Source organism: Ixodes scapularis, unplaced genomic scaffold (genome assembly GCF_016920785.2).
Source record: "Ixodes scapularis isolate PalLabHiFi unplaced genomic scaffold, ASM1692078v2 PGA_scaffold6__148_contigs__length_123643588, whole genome shotgun sequence".
NCBI lineage: Eukaryota > Metazoa > Arthropoda > Arachnida > Ixodida > Ixodidae > Ixodes > Ixodes scapularis.
The window spans coordinates 2,862,471-2,878,160 of record NW_024609881.1 but is presented as its reverse complement, the minus strand read 5'-3'; the positions used below and the strand labels follow the sequence as shown (position 1 = coordinate 2,878,160).

At 49.9% G+C, this 15,690-nt stretch overlaps 2 protein-coding genes across 2 annotated transcripts in view; one reads left to right on the top strand and one right to left on the bottom strand.

Moving 5' to 3' along the window:
- LOC8026687 (probable cytosolic oligopeptidase A) overlaps positions 1 to 11,742 on the bottom strand; it is a 43,692-nt gene extending 31,950 nt beyond the window's left edge. The window contains exons 1-7 of the mRNA XM_029993282.3: positions 11,553 to 11,742; positions 10,731 to 10,894; positions 7,975 to 8,114; positions 4,865 to 4,933; positions 2,529 to 2,689; positions 1,303 to 1,404; positions 803 to 985 (exon numbers count right to left, since the gene is read on the bottom strand). Coding sequence (XP_029849142.2) covers positions 803 to 985; positions 1,303 to 1,404; positions 2,529 to 2,689; positions 4,865 to 4,933; positions 7,975 to 8,114; positions 10,731 to 10,894; positions 11,553 to 11,653 — 920 coding nt within the window. The 5' untranslated portion in view covers positions 11,654 to 11,742. The remainder of the gene's footprint in view (positions 1 to 802; positions 986 to 1,302; positions 1,405 to 2,528; positions 2,690 to 4,864; positions 4,934 to 7,974; positions 8,115 to 10,730; positions 10,895 to 11,552) is intronic.
- Positions 11,743 to 11,744: 2 nt separating this feature from the next.
- LOC8025137 (guanine nucleotide-binding protein subunit alpha-12) overlaps positions 11,745 to 15,690 on the top strand; it is a 78,394-nt gene continuing 74,448 nt past the window's right edge. Inside the window, exon 1 of the mRNA XM_029993283.4 lies at positions 11,745 to 12,422. Within this exon, the coding sequence (XP_029849143.1) occupies positions 11,934 to 12,422 (489 nt within the window). The 5' untranslated portion in view covers positions 11,745 to 11,933. The remainder of the gene's footprint in view (positions 12,423 to 15,690) is intronic.

Genomic DNA, 15,690 nt, shown 5'->3' with positions numbered 1-15,690 from the left:
AGTTAGGGCTTTCGTCGCTGTGAGAAGAAGGCTTGAGCAAGTGCAGAACCCTTCTTGAAAAAGGTCCATTGGGCAGTAAATATAAGCATCAGACGGCACTTTCCGGGGTAAAGCAAAAAAAAAGGGGTGAAACGAGACAAAAAACACAAATACAACGGATATGCCAAGGCCACACAAAGTCACAAAGAGGGCACAGAGGCAAGATGAAGCAATCTATAGTCCGTTGCAACTCAAGAAGGTAGGGCGAGGGTAAGGCTGGTCGGGGAGGAGGAAGCAGACGGAACGCTGGAGAAAGAAGGTTTCCCCCTCTCTTCTCCAGCGACCCACCACTATTTCTTTACTAGGTCTGCTATTGTTTTTATTAGTTACCACAAAGCAGCCCACTTCTATAGTCGGTGACAGACAAAGATTTCAGGGGAATCTCCTCCCAGCTCTTCCCACTCCAGCAGAGCAACGCCGGAAAGAAGGTCGCCTGCTCTCCATCGTTTGCTCTGCTGAAGTGGAAAGGGGTGGGACGAGCTTCCCCTGAGCTCTTCACCTGTCAGTGACTCCCGTAAAATCCCGAGAGATGCCCCACCCCCAAAGGCCACTTGCCCCCTATTTTTGGTAGCCAAGAGTTGGGACTCCACAAAGACGGCAACGCTCGCATTCTCTCACACATTTTTTCGCAACTTTTACGCCCAACCGTCCAAAGCGGTCCCATTTGGGGACCGCTTTCGACGTGCGGGTGGGACAGGACGCCAGACACGCCGGTCGAAGACACGTTTGAGGCATCTCCCGGACCGTGGCGAAAGAGACCAACCTCTGGCAGCGGATCTCCTCGATGTGGAGGCTGTTGTTGAGTTCCTTGTTGGCGAAGGAGGCCCGCGTGTTGTAGGCGTTCCAGACGTTCCAGCGGTGTAACCGGTCACCGCAGTACTGCAGGAACCCCTCGTAGACGTCCTCCTGCAGGGTTACCACCCAGGGACCTCGTGACGGGTTCGTCCTGGAAACAAAAGATGTGCGTCGGTCGACAAAAAATGCGAAACGACAAGCTCGGGACTGCTCGAGAGCGGGGCCATAAACCATCTAGGTTTGGGTAAGTCCGAACCAGCGACTAGGTACTCTTTGGGTATCTGCAGTACAAACTTGGCCGAGTTTCTACTTGGATATTTTTGTGAGAAAAATGCACAACCGAGCCACACTTTCGTGGCAAATTAGAACGTCGCAGGTCAAGCTGTTGACATTTTAGACCTATTTAAAGAGGGTTAGATTTATGCGGCTCTCGTTGTAGAGAAGCGCGGCCCAAATGGGAGCACTCACTTGTCGACTGCCAGCCGCCTGACCAGGTCCTCCGGAAAGTTCCTGACCATGTCCCCGTCCACCCTGTGCCTGAAGACATCCATTGCCTGCTGCAGCTTCTGCCTGCACACCGCACCCTCCATCAGAGGTCCGTGCCGTTTACACCCGTCGACGCCGTCACATGCATTACGGAACCTAGAATGTGTCTCTTCGCCTCAGTTGCAACCGGTGCCACCAGACTACTCTTCGACGACCAGTTAGTGACTGCATGTTGCAAGCCCGGTTTCCCATGTTTCTCTACAGGAGACATGCTCATTTCTAGTCGTTTTCGGCGTGTGCTGCATCACGTAGAACTTGGTCCTTGCGCTACAGGAGTCACTTAGACGCGGCTTCGTCGTCGACCTTAGTTCCGTGCCTCAACGGTAGCAAGAACAGTTTTATGGATGCACTAAAATGGTGAGATCTCTGGTGCTGTGTTCGAGCCAGCGTCCATCAAGGTTGAAGCAGACGTGCCGAGTGGAGAGCGCACGCGCAGATGTGCCGTGGCAATGAGACACTTTTATTGTTTTTGTTAGTTTTTTTTTTCTGCCGGCGGAGACACGGTTGGCTAAGGCTCCTGATGCGTGCGACAAGAGTACTTTACCCGATCAACCGCGTTGCGGTGTTTGCCGTGCTGTACCTCTCCACACCTATACTATATAACTTGTATAAGGGACACGGGAACTCGTCAAGTTGCAGGCCTGCAGCTTTTTTCCAGCATCCCTGTGACAAGTTTAGTTCATGGTGAAAAAAAAATTGCGGTGGCTTAGCTCGGCTATACGTAGCATGAGCTTATGCGCACACAATGAGAGGCGCTAAAGAGCGGCTCCGGTGCAGCGTCAGACTTGGCTACTGCACAAAGGAAGGACAAAGCCGGGCCTGCGGCGGCGCCAGTGCGTCTGCTGCAGCTATGACGTCACTCCTCTGGCATGCGCAGACCGGCGAGGCAGGCGCGGCGGCGGCGGCGGCTGCTTCGCGTGGCTCTCATAATGAGCCGTGCTCATTAGGCGGAGCTCCGCCGCCGCCGTTGCGAGCTCCGCATAATGAGCACAGCTCATTATGGGGGCCACGCGAAACTGCTCAACCTCGGCCAGTGTAGCTAACGCTACAATAATATTATTTGATTTGATTTCATTGCACCGTGGTTACACCCGACATCCGTTCGTCCCTGCACCCATGGAGCCCCAAGAACGACTGCTCGGACCGACCTGTAGAAGCCGGCTTCCCGCGCCGTCCTCTCGACCGCCTGGCTAAGCAGCTTGCTCGCGCTGCCTGTCAGGTCGACGCCCATCAGCCGGGCCTCCAGGCAGTGCTTGCGGATGATCCGACGCTGCTCCTCGCTGTACAGATGCGAGTCCGTCTGCAGCTCCTGCAAAGAACCACTCCCCGTCTGTCACGCTCGCCCGTCATCAATGACTCAAACAAATTTTTCTTTGCTTCGGCAGCATTAAAAAGACAATGAAACACTTCTCTTACTTTAACAATATTTAAGGGCGAATGAAACAATCTTCCGACTTAAACAATATTAAAGGGACCATGAAACTTTTCTTGTTACTTTTGCGGATATAAGGGCTTTTCCCTTTTAAAATAATAAGGGGACCTCAAAATTATTTCTCACTTCACCCGCATTGAAGAGACCATAAAATATATTTTTCCACTTAGGCAAGCTAGTGCATGGAAAACACACTGCACATTAATACAACATATGGAGGAGGGATGGGCATTTGTTTGCATGTGTCACAATTTGCAAAACGAGCGCATTTATGGGGTTCGCAATCTACTCACCCCTCGACTCTCCGTCTTTTCCCACAACCCCACTCCATCACGAAACAGACGAGGAAAGTACCACCCTCGATAGTGGACGATCTGCTCCGCCAAACTCGTCAGAGTTTGAAGATAGGACCAGAGAAGCAGCGGAACAAGGAACACACTGCAGTCAACAACCGCTTTGGAACACGAAACCTCAAAGGCTGTCCAAACAGGACATTGCACATGCCATTTGTGGCAAAAAAAATAAAAAATGCGTACACCTCTTGAAAAGCATGGGGTCGCGGCACGCATGTCCATTTTCAGTGAGGATGTCAACCACGCAAAAACAGTGTGGCTTTCCTTTTAGCCTCCTCACTGTCGTGTCTTCCCCTTTTTTGTTTTTGGGAGATTGGGGACTGACAATGTCAGCGGAGGCCTTCACGACAGCCGGCAGAGCCTGTGAGTGGCTGTCCGGACCCCCAAGGTGAGCATGGTCCAAGCCTCTGTTGAAGGACATAAGCAGAGAGCACCTTCTGCCCAGGCAAAAAACAAAATGTGCCAAAGTGGACTAGAACTGAAGGAAAACCTCCACTTCCGGTACAGAAAATGCCGTGCTCAGCATTTGCTGTGACCTGTTTGGGGAACACTGGCTTCTGGAACCTGGCACCAACAGGACGATCGCCTGTGGGAGCAGAGTTTTTCTTCGCCACCCAACGTTTCACTATGCCCAGTACACTATGCAGGGTGTTTTTCTTTAAGGCTTGACAGATTTGTTTTAAGAAAGACGGGAAGGCTCCGCTAAAGCAGTATGTGCAGGTCAGCTATACAGCCAAGGGGACAGAAAATACAGACTACGGCATGAGAAGTCGGATAATTAACTAAAATTTGTCAAATAACTTTTTAACTAGGGAAGATAAAGACATGCTTCCAATCAGAAGCTTGCCGAGCGCTGTCAAAAACCACTAAATGACTACATTTTAAAAAAGATTTGGAGCATGTTGAGGTCGGAACACAGGCGCGCGAAAAGCACACGCTCCAGGGTACCATGGCAACCCCACTTTTAATGCGATAGCATTCTTTAGATATCCCCAACACACCGATTTCGTGGACCTTACTGGCCTCCTAATGTTCAGTTTCCCTGCTAGTGGAAAAATTGCCATCACCTGACTTACACACCAATTCAGTTTCCCCACTTACCGGAAAAACTGACGTCACATGACCTATACACCAATTCAGTGGGAAATTTGATGCCACATGACCCAACATCACACGACCTACAAACCAACTCAATTTCCCTGCTGAATTTGGCGGAAAAATTGACGTCACACGGCCTTTGCACCATATCAGTTTCCCTGTTAAATTTAGCGGGGAATTCAATGTCATGTGACCTGACGTCATGGGACCTACAGACCAATAAAGTTCCCCCCCAAAATTTAGCAGAAAAATTGACTTCACGTGATCGCACAGCAACCTCGCACAGCAACTTCTAAGGCTCTAGGCCCTAGAGGTTGTTCTAGACGCCGCCCCTGATGTTGTCCATGGCCTTGTAACAAAAGAAGAAGGTAAACACGACAAATGCTATTGCAATTTATAGACAGCCAACAATAGTAATTTCTGCAGCCATTTTCCTTTCTTTTTTTTTTCTTCAGTTGCATAGATTGGCCGGCAAAGACGTTGTGGGCATTGGCTACTCGGGCGTACGCCAGTAGGACCTTATCTGGTCAAACGCATTGCAGCAGTTTCTGTGGTGACCGTCCTCACTTACAGCGTATCTTACACTGTGGGTCTGGCTCACCTTGACTGCATGGTAGATGGGCAAACTTTGGAACCTCTTGGCCTTGGCACGATGCACCCGGGAATGGAGCTGCAACATTTCACCCAGAGGCATTAGGTCATGAGTCGTGACCAAGGAGCCGTCCGAGGGCATGGACGACGCCATCGGACCGGTAATGCTCAACTTATCTGCAGTTAATTGCCGCACGGAACATTAGGACATGGAGGGCACAGGCACAAAAGGAGGAGTGGACAACCGGGGAACTCCCGATAACACAGCAAACTGAGAAAAAGCACCGTAGTGAGCCTCAAACTACAAATGAAGCGGGGAAGTGGCTCCTATCCTGTCAAGACTGTATTTCTGCCCTGCAGTCTGTAACGGAAGTGCTTGCCCCTGTCGCATTTTACGTCAGTTGTCAATTTTTTGCGTATAACCGGATCCCTCAGAAAGCAAACCAATATACAGTGAAAGAGAACACTTTGCACCAGAGTTTGCCAGACTCAAGGTAACGCTCAAATGTTTTGTTGACAACATTATTTTTGGGCAAAATTGTCATTGTAGCGCAACACGAGTGTGGTAATGAGCATGAGCGAGCAAGCAGATTTTATACAATTCTGTTGCAACAGCACTGGTAGGCCAGCTACGCTAGCCCGAGCACATTTTCAATCATGTACAGTAAAACCTCGTTATAACAAATCGAATATAACAAAGCAATCATAATTCCCCTTGCTTGCTAATACAGTGTAGACCGCATATAACGTATGTCGCGGGAGTCGCGAAAATCCGCACTATAAGCGGTACCACACTATAACCAAAACATCAATTTTTCAGGCCAAAATACATGCCATCAGACAACTTACCTTTGTAAAAGAATTTATTTTATGTTAGATGAAAAATAAAGCTTAGTTTGAGGAAAGTCTTTATTTCACCAGACTAGTACACTTCTCTCTCAAGTGTGTCACACATTTTAAAACAAATGAGCGGCTTTTGCCTGGCGCAGCCTCTTAGCAGCGTCGCGGGTTGCGGACGGATGTTGCGAGCATTCAGGATTGCTAACCCTAATCACTTTTCTCCGGAGATGAAAACGCGTGAAAATTCGCATCCTTCATACGGTACGCGCCAGTAATACCTTGCACTTGAGCACACGCATGAAATGCGCCAAATAAGAAATCCGGGCGATGTTCGAGGACACAAATGCTTAGAAATCACCACAGTAGTCGAAGTAAACAAACACGACGACACGGGCGTTTCTGCCGACTTGAGAGCGCCGCCACGACATCGCCGCTCGAGTAGGTGGATCTTCTCTTCTAGTACGTGCCGGGTTATCATAGCGACACACGACGAAAATTCACAGTCAAGGATAGCGCTTTTACACGGAACGATGAGATGAACGCCGTCTACGACGACGATCACAACGTTGATCACAACCGACGCCTTGTTCGCAGAAAGAAGCAGCCGGCCCGCGACGGGCATGCAACGCGCGCGAACACTTCTCCTGTCATTGAGGTTGTTGGTTTCCAACGCAGTGGAGGGACGCACGCACGTGAACGACACGTGCGTGCGTCCCTCCGTCGCTAGGGCAACTGAAGCCTCTCTCTTCGCTTCTCCCGCTTCTTCGAGCACCCTCCTTGCCCCGCGAGTGCCGCTTGCGCAACGCTTGCGGCTCGCGCCGTCAGCGCCGTTATCTAGTGTCGCACAGGCAAGCGTGCTCGCTGCTCCGGTCGTCGGCGCGGTCGGCGGGCTGTGCCAGAAACCGCACTATAACCGGTATTTCCCGTCGCGCGCCTGCGTTTTAAGCGGTATGTAATTACATGGAGTTCTATGGGAGGCGAACCGGTGGTTTAAAAAAACCGCGTTATACCCGGTCCTGCACTATAAGCGGTTACGTTGTAAGTGGTCTATACTGTAGTGGGAAGAAATGGACAGTGGCTATAACAAACTAATGGTTATAACGAAATAATTACGACCGCTTCTTCAACTTTGTTATAACGAGGTTTTACTGTACAACAGCAAAAAAAAACAATTTCACTAACATTTGCCCCTTGAAATGGTGCACTTTAGATCCTCATGTGCATGTGTGGTTTCCATACTTATTTTCTTCCACTTCAAAGTGTCTAAACTAATTTGAGAAACATCATTTTTCATCTGGTCCTGATTATTGCCATTCATTCCCGTCCACTTAGAGTGTGACGTGGCACAAAACATTGAAAAAGCATCTTCCGAGTGGAGTCAAAGCAGCGGCAGGAACATAAGGGTTTGTAAGTGCACGTGGTGCTTGAAACACTCTCGACGTATCATTGATGACTGAGAATGGCCAGCCTCAGTGCCCGCGTGTAGTTGTGAAGTGCCGCCCCTATATTTAGTTTTACCCCAACTTGGCAAAGAATGAACGCTGCGGCCTTTTCGAGCCAATCAGAGTGACGGAGGCAATCATGGGATGGCCCTTAACAAAAGTACAGGGACAAGAGTGCAGGGCCGTACCCAGAAAAAAATTTCGGGGGGGGGGGGGTTTTCGGGGACAACGGTGGCCATTTTGAAAATGTCTATTGTCTTATTTTCGCCTATGAATCATGTGCATCGGTGGCATATAATGGAGAGTTATAGCAAACCGGAGAACCGGTCCCGGTTTGGTACCCAGTAGCCGACCGGCGCCACTGTGCGTGCGCAGAGGTGGAGATTAAAATCGACTGGCTGCAAGTGCACCGACCAGGGCCGTACACAGAAAAAAATTTCGGGGGGGGGTTGGGGGTCAGAACCCCCTAACCCCTCCCCTGGTTACGGCCCTGCAAGAGTGTACCCCGAGCAGTTGCAGAAGCGGGAAAGAGAAACTCCCCTCCTACCCGTTGTGTATCTCGGACGAAGCTTTTGTCTTCCTCAATGATTGGCCCGTTACTCGAAATTCGCACAAAAGCGGTTTTCCCTTCTCTCCTACTTGTGGCTTCAACCAACAATGCTGCGAGCAACTAGCCAGACAGTGTATAGTCACGCATCTTCCTCCATCGTGAAAATTGGCTCGCTGGGACCGTAGCCTTCTCCGTTTGGAAAGTTACGGGGAGACGAAGTATCGATGGCGCTAAATACGTAGAGGGGTCCAGCGAAGTGATGCGTGAACCGCGATGACCGGCACCCACCTGCATGTAGGCCTCTGCGATGTCGTCCCTCTTGTTGACGAGGTACAGGTTACGGAGCGCGCTCCACGCAGATTCCAAGGGGGCGGCCAGCCGCTCCAGAGGGTCCATCACGGACTCGAACGTCTTCACGTAGCTTCCGTCTGAAACAACGAACAAAAAAATGTCCAATTCGCAAAGACCAGGCTGTAAAGGTTACCACTATGGTGCCTGGAATGCATCTTAGACCGGCGCGTTTGCTGCCGTCCAAAAAGAGTTGGGCCTCTATTTATGCTTGACGACATTGTGGCATTGCGCCGTCGACGGCTGTGACCCTGCGGGTGTCGCGAGAGCGGTCGTGGATATGGCAGACGCCCGTTCCGCTCCAGGTTGCGAAGTCCGCAGAAGCTTCGGCAACCGGGAGTTAAGACGCCGCGACGACGGCGACATTGCCGTCTGCTCGTGCTTTTTGCTGGAACTTCTACGACCAATCACCGGGATTGTGGCATCCGACACAATGGCGCTCCAGCTTTAGTGACACCATTTGTTGCCACTTGGGGACCACTTTCGACGCACGAGCGGACGCTAAGCACACCAGTTGGAGACTCACTCCGGGCAGTGTAGTTGTCGCAAACCGTGGTGTAGGGCGGAACCTGGAGTAGAAACTCTGCCTTCTCTCTCGCCGCCTCTCATGGAGGTGTAATGCGATAACATTTGAAATCCTTCGCATCTCCTGAGGCGTCCACCGAGCTTGGAGCTCTAGGTCTACCTCGGCAAGGCGCCGTTTGCGTGCCAATTCTTTCTAGATTTGCCTCTAAATTAAGCGAGAAAACTGAATTGGTGTGCGATTATTCACTGATTCAGGTTTCCCCACTAAATTTAGCTGGCAAACTGCAATGAACGGGCACACACGGTCTTGATGGTTGGTGGCCTCAGAAATGCTACTGCATTTAAGGTTCCCAGTTAAGCGTTGGCATTTCGCAGCTCAACCAGTACTCACTCGTGACACTGACTTCTATTGCATTATCTGCATAGTGCTTCGAGCCCTATTCCACTGCCGAAATGTATATGCGAACTATCAATCTTAGCGCTACCAGAGGCTCTGTGCTGCAGAGCCGTGGCACCACCCAGCAGCAACCGGGCAAAGCACACATAGAGAAGCACTGCCATGAGAAACCGCCTGATACCGGTAATATGGCCGATCGGCTCTTTTATCTTGGCACCTATTAAGGGCATACTCTGGAGATTTTTCTAGCTACCTCAACTAACTATATTTCCTTAATCCCTGGCCTTTACCTTTCTGGTATGCAATTTAGCGTCACCACGGTTATTGTGAAATCGGCAAGTGAAATTAATGCCAAAACCCACATTCAAATATACCTGCGCTTTTCAGTTCCATGATGTCACTGGCAAGCAGTCTAGAAAACAGCGTAGGAAACAGTGCGAAAAACAGACGAGGACGAAGAAGAAACAAACGGGACGAGCGCTGTCCCCTATGTTTCTTCTTCATCCTCATCTGTGTTTTGCGCTGTTTGTTTCCTACGATTAATTCCCACCAACTCGCACAACTATCCATTATTCTAGAAAACAGAGTAGGTATGCCAAACATTTGTTTTGTGCTGCTGCGTGGGGTGCTGGAGCGAGCTTTCAAAGCATTCATTCGACACTATGAAAGGCAAAAGTCACGAACGGCAAGTCAAAGATAGTCATATTCTGTCGAGACAGCCCTTAATCCAGGTGGCCAGAGTAAACGGGCTATGAACAGTCGGTGAATGTGGAAAGAAAATCACTATCGACCTGCTGAAAATATGGTTATAGAAGCTCATTCAAGTAAAGTCCAGGGGGGCTATGTTCGACAAATGTTTCGTTTCTTCTAAAAAGAAACGGAAGTGACAGAACTGACGATATCGCGTCCGATTGGCTACAGGCTCAAATGACGAAAGAGGGAACTTTCGTCATTTGAGCCTTTAGCCAATCAGACGCGATATCGGCAGTTCCATCACTTCCGTTTCTTTTTAGGAGAAACGAAACATTTGTCGAACATAGCCCCCCAGGATGCATATCATTTTCAAACAACATTATTTTGCATGTTCGTAGTCCAGCTTGGTGGCTGTCAGCAAAGCCGACGAAGGGCGCCCTTTAACAGGGCGCCTGAGAGAATTTGCAGCTTCTATTTTTTATGAGAGAAAACATGCTACTCTCCCCTGAAATACTGCAAATCCGCCAAGTAAACGCAAAGAAAAAACTGCACTACTTTCCGACCCGAAACTGTTTGTGGCGGCTATGGGAACCGCAGTGTCATGTCAAGAGGAGTATGCAAGTATTTGTGGCCCCATTGAACAGAAGTCAACAAAACTATTCTCTCTCCACTGCTACCCTCCCCGTCGTCTCTGCAGCGAACTGCCCTCTGTCTCGATCGCTCGCCGCAACCTTCACCGATGCTAAGCGGGTGCGGTGCTCTGCTGCAGCCGAACCAGACCATGCAAAGACAACAATCTTCGATGGAGCACTGGGGGCCCAGAAGACAGAACCCGAAGGGAAACCAAGTGGTGTCCCCCGTCACGTCACTCAAAATATGGCGCGAGAGCTGAGGGGTACACCAAACTTCGATTTAATTTTTTTTTTTAAATTAGATAAACCAAATTTAGAAAAAAAAAAAAAAAAAGTTCTTTCTTTTTTTGTAGGTGTCATAGAATAATATTCGCAATTAATTGGGCCAACTCCGAAGATTTTCGCACCGTCCCTTCGGGGCAGAGGGTTGGCCGAGCAGAGGCGCCTACCTTGGACGTCTTCTTCGAGCTTGCACACCCCGCTCTCGAACTCGACGATGAGCTTGCCGATGGCGTTGTAGCATTTCTCGCCCGTCAGGTCCGTGTACTCCGGCAGAAGCGTGTACCGCAGCAGGGGGTTGGTCTCGGCAGTATCTTCGGGTACTTCTGGAAGCCTGGAGACAAGTTTAATTTTAATTATTATTATTAATTTGGTGCACTAGGTTCATTGGTACGGGTTTCTGGAACACCTCGAGCCTCCTAGTAGAAAATAAACATTATTAGTATTATCAGCGTGGATGATGAGTTTGGAACTTTTTGTGTGTGGGGTACGTGTGCGACTAGTAATGTAATGTAATGTAATGTAATGTTTTATTTGCTCAGGAAGCCTGGCCAGCAGACGCACCTGCGTACGGGCTCACGCCTTTCTGCTTCGCATCGCAGGCCCTCAAGGACACAGCCTGTTCCTTTTGGAAATAAATATTATTATTATTATTATTATTATCATGACCTGTAGACCACCATCACACAGACGGGCTGCGAGCTGGCAAGACAACCCACGTACAGTTTAGACTTCGAAGACGTCCGTGCTCGAAGACCGCACCGAAAACATATTAAGGCCCGTATTTCTAAAAAAAGAAAAATTACAGAAATGGCGTTTTGACGAACGAGTGCGTCCATGTTCACCCATAAAACACCGAGGTGACCACAACACCCATAAACTTGTCGGAGTCACAGTCCAGCCAAGTCTCAACTCGCCAAAAACGCTCAGAAGTACTTCGCTGGAAAACATACGAGTCTCAAACAAATGGGACAGACTAAGTTTTCACTTACAGGACGATATACTTGTTCCTCTTCTGCGAACAGAAAGGGGGAAGCCGGCGAGTCACCGCAAAGAGCGCCCGACCGCGCAACGGCCATGTGAACGCGGCCATCTTTGTTCAGGAAACCAGAAGTGACGTAAGATAACCCACCGCAGTGCGCGATGGGAAGAGAACACATGACTTCCGGGCTTTCCAGGTGACTAATCGCGGAGGATTGACTCTGATGGGAGTTCCGTTTTTCGCTGTGATGTATCAAGGTGCTGTCGAAATGTCGTCGTCGTCCGTCTCGACGTTGCGTCCTCGTTGACACGCACGTCGGGCTCGAACCAAAGCAACCGTGGAGACGCCGGTTCGAACCGCGGCGGCGGCTGTGGCGGACGGAGCAGGGACTATGGCGGGTCTCCTCGCCAACTGCGCCTGCTTGGCCTGCTTCTACCGGCTCAAGTACGGCCCCGACGAGCTCGAGTCGCTGCAGAGGAGTCGCAAGATCGACAAGATGATCCAGAAGGACAAGCAGGTGATCCGTCGGCAAGTCAAGCTGCTGCTGCTCGGTGCGGGCGAGAGCGGCAAGAGCACCTTCCTGAAGCAGATGCGCATCATCCACGGGTTCAGCTTCGACGAGGAAGTGCTGTGCGAGTTCAGGACGGTCGTCTTCCAGAACGTCGTCAAAGGAATGAAAGTACTCGTGGACGCCAGGGACAAGCTGTGCATCCCGTGGGGGGACGCCGCCAACGCGCACCACGGACAGCGCATCCTTCGCTACGAGCCGAACCTGGCCCTGGACTGGGATACGTTCAGTCGCTTCGCGCCTTCGGTTCGAATCCTCTGGCAGGACGACGCCATCAGGACGGCCTTCGACAGACGCGTCGAGTTCCAGTTGGTGAGTCTGGCGGGGCGTCACTGTCGTGGCACCTTTTCTTTTCCCGTGTTCTCGCTCTGCTTGTCTCGTGGAGACAGGTCACGAGCGGGAGGGCGTCTTTTGTTTTGATCGCCACCCCACTCCCACGTCCAGCGTTGTCCGCAAGGGGAAAGGGATTTGTCTACAAAGTTGCAGGGTCGTCTGCAAAGAGGAAGCGTCTGCTTTCGATGACGTTCCCGGTATTGCGCGCTGCCATCTTCATCTGCTGGGCTGTGGAACGCGTTGTGAGATGGTTCCGAGGTTATGCGGAGTGACACTCTTCTACGAGATATTAGACCCCGCGCATGCGTCCACAGTCCAGTGACTCATTTTTAGCCTGCGTGATAAGTGATGGAGGGGCGCATGCAAATAGCTTTCGATGGCGTTCCTCCATATGTGTCTGACGCACCCAAGCACCACGCAAGTTGTGTGCTCGGGAGGAGATGACGGTTCGGTGCTGAACAATGCTTTTTCTTGGCTGCAGTTGGATTGCGTAATTTTACTACAAGAAGATACAGATCTGTCAAGGTCGAGTAATGAAGGGTATTTATCGTTATCGCGGAGCAGATGCTGTCTGGAATGATTGCACACAGGGACTGCACTTCTTTCTTGCTCACCTACCAGGAAGTTTTCTGCTTGGTTCTCAAGCAGTTTTTCTTTTTGCCTTTTTTCTTGCCGGTTTTAGCCCTTTACGGATGGATAGATGATAACGGCTATACTTTTTGTAGAGGGTGGTAGCTTGCACCACCTAGCCGAAAAACAATAACAAAAACCTGACTTCCTCTTTCAGGCCAATGTGTTTCTTTAACTATCACCAGGTCATGGAGATGATTGCCAGACAGACTTTTGGGGGATCAGGCAGAAAAGAGCAAAAACAGCACCCCCCCCCCCCTGCTTCCTCCCCGCTTCCTCCCCCCATTGAGGGGGTCGCCAATTTTCCTCTGGTTGTACCTTGCCGGCGTAACCTAACACCCAACCCACTCGGGAACACGGTTGAGATTTTGGGCCGGAGCCATACATGCTTGTATGATAAATTATTGCCCGCATAAGCCCTGTTACTATAAAGAGCTGTAACGAACTAAGTGAAGGAACTGAAGCTCTGTTCAATAGTGATGGGCAGTTGGTCTCACCAGGTATGGTAACCAAAAGCCATGGCTAATCAGTGCCTCCTCTATACACCAGCTGATGTTTACAAATAAACTGTAGCGTCCATAGCGACACGCCATTGCCGCTGCGCATGTGCGACGGAGTGTGGGCAAGAAGCACCACGTCCCGCATCAACAAACCATTGGAATGTCGCGTTGTCGGCATCTGTGTTAGTCTCCGTGCTCTTTTTCGCATTGGAATGGTCGATTCTACATCCTCACAGCAATGTCTTATCACTTGAGTTGCCTGGGTGAAATTATCAAGGCTCGTTACGCCACAAAACTTTGAATAAATGATTTGACGTGCGGCGATTCATTCGTGTGAATGCCGCAGAATGGACGCCAAAACCATGATGCGGGGACTGCTATTTTCGGTTGCGACGTCGCTCTTGCTGCAAAAAGTGTATACGGTAGTGGCGATAATAGATGTTGGTGCTCAAAATCGGAAGCGGAAACAGACCAAGTGAATCAGGCGTAACAAGGCTGTGATGGCCACTGGTACCAGTGATCAACATCTTGTATTTACTGTTCACACTGAGTGTACTTAAGTCTTTTGATACCTGCACTTACTTCTTATCGCAATTACCAAGTCAATGTTTGGTAAACGGTCCACTGTTGTTTCAGCAAGCAGACGACAAAAAGTGGACAAGTTTCGAAGAGCAGACGGCAGTCTGAACGGTCAGGCGGCGGTTTGAACTTGAAGATGTACTAAACCCGCGGGTGGTCCAGAAAGCTTAGCAGTTTTCCCGTGAATTCCATGAATTCAACCCAAAATGTTTGTTGCACGAGTAATTTTAGTTCAACAGTGTCTGGTTTGCCCTTTTTACGGCTACCATCCACGTTCTCGGACAAACGGAAGATGCAAAATACGCATAAAAACTGATCGTCAAACCTTTCCCAACTCTTTTGGTACATACCCCATTGTGGCGTTTTGCCGAGAAAGGCAGGTTTTTGCCTAGTTTCTTTTAAAAAAACACAGGAATGCATGTCTTCCACAGTGACCTCTGCCCACAGCCCCAGACTGGAAGTGCGCCCGACGCGCCACTGCCGCGGCGTGACGTAGCAAAGTTGAGTTTGTGTATACTTTCAGCGCCTGGCAACAGAGTCGGGAAAACAATGAGCCGTCGTTGGAAGTGCAGCGTTTTGTCGCTTGGCGCTCCACTGAAGCAGGGTCTTTTGGGCGGGTAGATGGATGGATGCCATGCATTCATTCATCCATTCTGAGGGGCTATGCAAGTTCGTAGGACACAGGGACCGGGACATCGCTGCCTGCTGTGATTGGCCTGCAGCGTGGTGTTGACTAACTGCAGCAGGTGGCAATGTCCCTTTGTCATTGTCTTGCATAGCCACCCTGGTTCCGAACATGTGGGTGGTAAGCTAGCATTGTACAACATGGCATTCGAAAAAAGCATGTGGCCATGAGAAGGTTTTGGCGCTCTGATTGGATTAAAACATTACGCTATTTCGGAAGAAGCAGACGGCATGCATTTTTGTGCTCACTGCATACCTTAGCGTGGCATGACGTTGAATGCGGTGTCCAGTTTTCTTGTCAGGCCGCTGCAAGCCACTTTTCTCAAATGAATGTCAGCGAGGTCTTAACAAAGACCCTGCAGTCATTTTTTTTTTCTTTTTCATCCAAGTTTTATTGGGGCACACAACAGTAGACATTTTATAGGCGGACAATGTCGAACACCTAATGTAAAACGGATTGAGGCAGCAAAAGCAGACGGCGTATACTTAAACAGCTTAGATTTAAGAGAGGGAGCAACCATAACCATAGAGAGCATTTACAAGTAGGGCACAGGCATTGCATTGTCGCGTGGCAAGAAAAAAAGTGGGCAGAAAGGCGCTTGCAGACAATCAGTGCTTCCTTCCCTTGCTCGCAGCTCATCTGCAAGTACGACTATGTGACCTTGATTGAGCATTTGAAACCAGTTTAAATTTAGGTACACCACATGTGATGATGATGCACCCTGTTATGCTGGCACCCTCACGCGGTCGTCAAGAGCATTGGAGGTGATGGCCTCAGGAGGGCCTTTTGTCAGGTACTGAAAGTATATAGGAGGCACTGCTCTAACTGACCCAACAGTATTAGTATCTTATCA